Raw genomic sequence first — 6,000 nt, 5'->3', positions numbered from 1 at the left:
GAAGATAATAGTTGAAACCGGAGACTGACACGCAAAACGGATCTCGTCCAAGGACCAACCAACACAAAAATGACGCACGAGTCACTACTAAGTGGAGGAGGGGGGAGAATACTGAGTAACCATGGTACTCTTGGAGGGTGAACATGACCGGTCTGTTGACACCTCCGATGAGGAGAGATGAGAAAATCAGAGATTTCACAATTTTTTGTAATTGACGAGTTGGCCCCAATTGATAAGATAAATATAATTATATAACGGTGTCATAATCATATAATTCACGGTGAAACAATGATCGGCGTTAAACTGATAAACGATTTGCAATCGGCATGATTGACCTGACTGTGTCATCAACGGAAAAGGGTGCGAGGCGGAAAAACGTGGACTACCGAAATAGTGGTGAGGAAGTACCGACTGGAGTATCCTAAAGTATGGTTCCAGGACCGGACCTGATAAGGACTGCAGACCATGAGGATCTAACCCATGCATATAGGCGTGACGTGACTCTATTAATTTCCATACATACCCATCTCTTGGACAACATATGCCTTACATATATATTCCGCTCAGACACATTTAATCTCGTTAAACATTAAATATTGTAATAACTTTGCGGAGAAGCGTGTAAAGACTCTTTACACGCTTCTCCGCAAAGTTATTACTAAAGAGTGATGATAACTTTGCGAGAGAGAGAGAGAGAGAGAGAGAGAGAGAGAGAGAGAGAGAGAGAGAGAGAGAGAGAGAGAGAGAGAGAGGGGGTCATGAGAACTGAGTAAATGTGGATTAAGTGTCAATGTTGCCCTGAGCAATAATAACGGTGTGATTCGGTGGTGGTGCCGGGTTTGAGGTTTCCAAGGTTGCGAATTGCTGAGAAATACACGTGGTTAACAAATGTCTGAGGAATCTGGAGAAGTGACAACTGAGTGGACAGACTCGATTCTTATCTCTGGAAGCAATCGAGACGTACCGTGTGGGACACCTTGGGGTCCGAACACAGACAGCTAAAACTTTAGTATCAGATCGATAACAGCCCGGAAAGAATTTAATTAAAAATCATGCTGATAAAAATCAATAAATCAGGGAAAGTTGTCCGTATTCCAGGGGGATTATAAGCAGTGAAACGGGGTCATTTTCAAAAATTTAAATTTAACAAAAATCTGTACACTGACATAAACACAACGTGGCAAAACAATCTATAGCTATGTGCTACTTCGTAAGGTTCGTCCATAACTCATATTAGCCTCATCTGGAAGGAGGTAACATCGGGAATTAAAGGGTCAAAGTCCAATTGTAAACCGGATATTAATATATTTTTGCATTTGAATTTATAATTAATTAATTTTCCTCTAGACATAATTTGAAATCGCCTGCAATTTCAGTCAAATCGCAGAAGGAGGAAGTTCAAACTTATATTTGATGTGGTCTTGTGCAGTTATACCTAAGGTGGGCGTTATCTATGAGTATGGATTATCCCTTCAATAAATTAAATCCACAAAATTATATTTAACGTGCATTCATCTTGTAATCTTACATTTCGGATAGTTTAATAAAACAAACCGGGCTTACATAAATGATAATCGGGCTCGTTTATATCCAAGAAATGATAACGTAAAACTGTGGAGTTTATTATAAATAAATTAGATAAAGCTCTAAAGTTTAACATCCCTCGATAAAATAAATTGATTCAACTTCTGGTCGTAATTCTGTAAAGATATCAGTTGCTAATCCCGTAATCAAAACTTGACCGGTGAATTAAATTGAATCAATCAGTAACTTTAAATTAAAAACTTGGCCTTGATAAAAAATATTTCAGCGACAATGAACATAAACGTTGCACCAAGCATTGGTATCGAGGCTGGAATCTCCTAACAACAGTCCTCGGTTATTCCCTTCAGTCCTCGGTTATTCCCTTCAGTAGAAACGAAAAGACACAATAATCACAGCTCCGTATCTAAGAAAAGTCAGTAAAACATCTTGTGTTCGACTCGATGAGAGTCGAGCTACAGTTTGCACACTCTTATCTTCTCAAGAGGAGTTATCAACACAGAGCAGGTGGGGGGCCTCAGCTATAATGTTCATCAGCAGTTTATCAACGTACGACCTGAGTTCTCCGTAATCTTTCTGAAAGTGAATTCTGTTAGCTAAAGTGCAATTCATCGTCTGACAGTTAACTAAATTTAAATCGATAATTTTCCACAAATTAGAGTTTGCAGATTTATGAGTTCTTACGTTAAAACTAAAATTTTAAATTCACCTATTTAGTCAATTAAAATAGCAACGTTAACTGGTAAATACGTCCGGATTTTAGTTGGTTCACATTCTGGAAGTCTGGTAGCAGGTGTTTTGAAGTGCGGAATTCGTTTCATTTAAATGAACTTAACAAACTTTATATTAACTTGATAAACTTTGCAGCTTCCTTGGGCACTTTAAACTTTCAAGTATTCTAATATTTGTACAGTTCCCAATTCCCATTCTTTAATTTGCAAATGGGTTTGGCATAAATATGAAATTAACTTCGACATCAATCTCCTAAAATCTACTTTCCACATGACGTTATATTATAATATCGTGTTATTTTTCTAGTTTAAACTTTTGTTTGATAAAACTTCCAAAGACTTCATCTTTAACGCAGACTTAGTCAGCAGGCACAGCCTGGCACAAGGTTACGGCCGGGACTACCAGGTGCAGCACGAGTCTTGCTTTAAAGTTTCAAGGCAAAGAAACAGAAACTTTCCTCAGCAAATACCCGGGTTTTACCAAGATTTTATTAAAATGGTTTAAAAAGTGTTTAGACCCAGAGCATTCGGCATCTTGCCAACTTTCTGATTCTCGTCCTCCGTCAGTACTCAGTTAATACGTGCACAAGTATGCTGTTGTTTGCCTATTCCTGTAAACCGACGGTTTCTAAAACAACCATCTGTACCGATAACCATTAAATTTGTGGCAATAATTGTATTCTGTAATTTCTTTCCGTAGAAATTAAAAGGCACAAATCATTAAGGATGATTCGGCATTTAAATGCACTTTTTATTACGAGGGCACGCAATTTCAATGCCTAATTCAACTGAATAGTAGAATATGTAATACGGCACTATAGAATTGTAATAAGGCTATCCTTATTGCGATCCTCATAACCTTACGACGTATATTTCTTTGAATTTAAATCGGATTCTTTAATGACATTATATTGACGATTATATTTTATTGAACCACCAAATTTGCGGAATTGCTATAACGTAATTATATCATTCCCATCCTTAACCTCTAGCACACGTGCAGTTATCACGTGACAGATCTCTTTTCTCGGCTTCTAAAACTCGGTTTTGTAATATTAAAGCTAGATAGAGTGAGTTTGTTTATTTATGTTTATATCATCAGCTCCAAGTACCCGTATTTTGGCGGTTCTTACTTATTTCTTCAATCATCATCTCATTATTTTAGATTCATTCCCTCACATGACAAGTCAATTAGGATTCTACTTTATCAAGAGTTTAAATTCCCAATTAGTCAGACTGAGCAGGTTGAGCTGTAGTAATACACAGTACTGAGGTGTTAAAACATTTTCATTACTATCTTCAGTAACATCCTGAATCAGGATTCTACTTTAATTATACTAGACTCCGCAGTTTAGTACGTTTAATTGTGTTTGACGTAGGTATTGGTTTCTGTTTAAACAATAAATCATTTTACCGTCCCTGTTATAGTTGCTTTTAATAATATCAGAATATCAGCAGTTACGTTTTATTTGGTTCATTTTACTTTTTTTCGAACCTATCTTACTTGATATTTGGTATAAACCACGCCAACATCTACCGCAACTTACCTTATATTATATTAATGACGACCCAACCTCACACTTGACAAAAGCATCAATGCATTTCTCATTTCCATGACTATTTGTATTGGGCATAATTGCAAAAATATTTTGATTTTGTGTGTATTAATATTTTCCTTACAATGCTTTTTCGCCGCGCAAGAAATCTATTGTTCAGTTTGACTTTGTCATCTAATAATCCTGATAGCAATGTGCGTGTTTTGTTTGTAATTTACTAACCGCTTAATCAAGAAAAAGGTAAAAGTTAGGGGACTGCAGTTGTTTCGGTATAAAAGTGCCAACAAAACTCTGAGGAAGATTCAAAAAGTTAGTGGTGCTTTTTTTGCATATCTGTGAGTTGTGACTGTAGTATGCACTGCAGCAGATTTATCTGAAGCATATACGAGGTCTACTTTGATCACGACACTCAGGTAGACGCCGATCGACCTTTATTCTTTGTCTTATTGGAAGAAAGTGGGCCTTTTTTTAAAGAAAAGAAGTGACACCATCCCATTTTTATGGCTTTTCCATCAAATAAGAAGTGAATGTACAGGAGTTTTATACTTATTGAAGTTTGGAAGAAAATCAGGTAAACCATACTAATAAAGTTCATTGCAATAGTCAAGTTTAGGAAATGTAAAACGTATGAGCTGCCTTTTTAGGTCACAGATAAGCTTTGAGCCTATACAGTATACACAATTGTCACTGTCCATGTGTATTGTGCATTGTGTATGCGTCTATTTCTCTTCTCCTTCTCTCACACGAGAGCTAACATTAAATCAGCTGGCTGAATGTGGTGGAATTCGGAGATCTAAAATCTTTGAGCCGATACTGAATTAATAACTGGCTTTTAAAACATTTTCAAGAGGCCGCTTTAAATTCGAAGAAATATACGTGAATAAGGTTATGAGGACTGTAATAAGGATGGCTTTATTACAATTCTATAGTGCCGTATTACATATTCTACTATTCAGTTGAATTAGGCATTGAAATTGCGTGCCCTCGTAATAAAAAGTGCATTTAAATGCCGAATCATCCTTAATGATTTGTGCCTTTTAATTTCTACGGAAAGAAATGACAGAATACAATTATTGATGGTATAATTACTCGGGGTTTTCAATGATATAAATATCATCAAAAGAGCCTGAGTAATTATACCATCATATGATTTGTCGTTCGTTTCTTCTTGGGCTTATTCTTTTACTTTACATAGCATCGGTTTAGAGAATGAGTTTTAAAATCGACCCTGCTTTGAAGCTGTCCAGGAACCGGCCAGTAGCCGGTTAGTGGCCGGTTAGTGGCCGTTTTTAAGTAGCACTAGCTGGGTGGCAGCCGGTTTGAAATTTGGATTGCTTATCTTTAAGTGAGCTGCGATTTAGCAGCAAGCTAGTAGCTAGTTAGTAGGCGGGAAGAGCGGCTCTGTACCGGTTTCTGACTGGCGTAGAGCAGTGGTGATCACTGAACGTCCTGTCAAGTCATGGGCAGGACATAATATTTGGTGTATATGTTTAAATGTCTTTCTTGGTTATATATGTCTTTAATCCCATTTAGTTTGCGTCTTTACAATTTTAATTTTTTCTTTTTTTATATAATTTGTTATCGATGGCCCTGCTCCTGAAATATATTTCATGCCAACCATTTATAATTTTACTGAGTCCTGATTCTTACTAAACTGCTATATGATTTTTTGTAAATAAAGACTTCAAACTATTCCGAGCACAATATGTTTAAAACCATGCAATGTACTTATTCGAGTATGAGCTTTCCAGCAATAAAAAGTGTGTAACTTAGACTACACACTTACTCTTACTACACAATGCAAATGGTGCAGTGGAAATGAACAAAGATTGCTTGCTCGCCAACCTGAGCCATAAAAGCAGAATGAAGCTAGATATTTTAGCATAACTTTGCCTCGCAGCCCGTACCTAAGCTACGTAGAGTATTAGGAGAGAGTTAATAATATGTATTACAACCTTCCTCCAGCTTTTATGGCTCGGGTTTGAGGAGCATGCTTTCTTTGTTCATTTTTACAGCACTATTCTTGATAGTAGAGGCTCTTACGGGCAAAAAGACGTGTTTTCTGCTACGAGTTTAGAGACCTAACCGCTAATTGGACACAATAGTATGATGTCTAAGGATCGATAATATGTTAAGAAGTATAAATTTGGCCTTATTAGTCACGTGCTATA

The 6,000-nt window shown here is 36.7% G+C and overlaps 1 protein-coding gene across 1 annotated transcript in view; it reads right to left on the bottom strand.

Moving 5' to 3' along the window:
- Positions 1 to 1,126: 1,126 nt before the first annotated feature.
- The window catches only part of LOC134817729 (rab11 family-interacting protein 4-like), a 45,718-nt gene continuing 40,844 nt past the window's right edge, over positions 1,127 to 6,000 (bottom strand). The window contains exon 14 of the mRNA XM_063826974.1: positions 1,127 to 2,118. Within this exon, the coding sequence (XP_063683044.1) occupies positions 2,023 to 2,118 (96 nt within the window). The 3' untranslated portion in view covers positions 1,127 to 2,022. The remainder of the gene's footprint in view (positions 2,119 to 6,000) is intronic.

The sequence above is a fragment of the Bolinopsis microptera genome, chromosome 7 (assembly GCF_026151205.1).
Source record: "Bolinopsis microptera isolate Bmic1 chromosome 7, MBARI_Bmic_1.0, whole genome shotgun sequence".
Lineage (NCBI taxonomy): Eukaryota > Metazoa > Ctenophora > Tentaculata > Lobata > Bolinopsidae > Bolinopsis > Bolinopsis microptera.
Note: the sequence above shows the minus strand (reverse complement) of the source record. Positions and strands in the feature narration are given on the sequence as shown.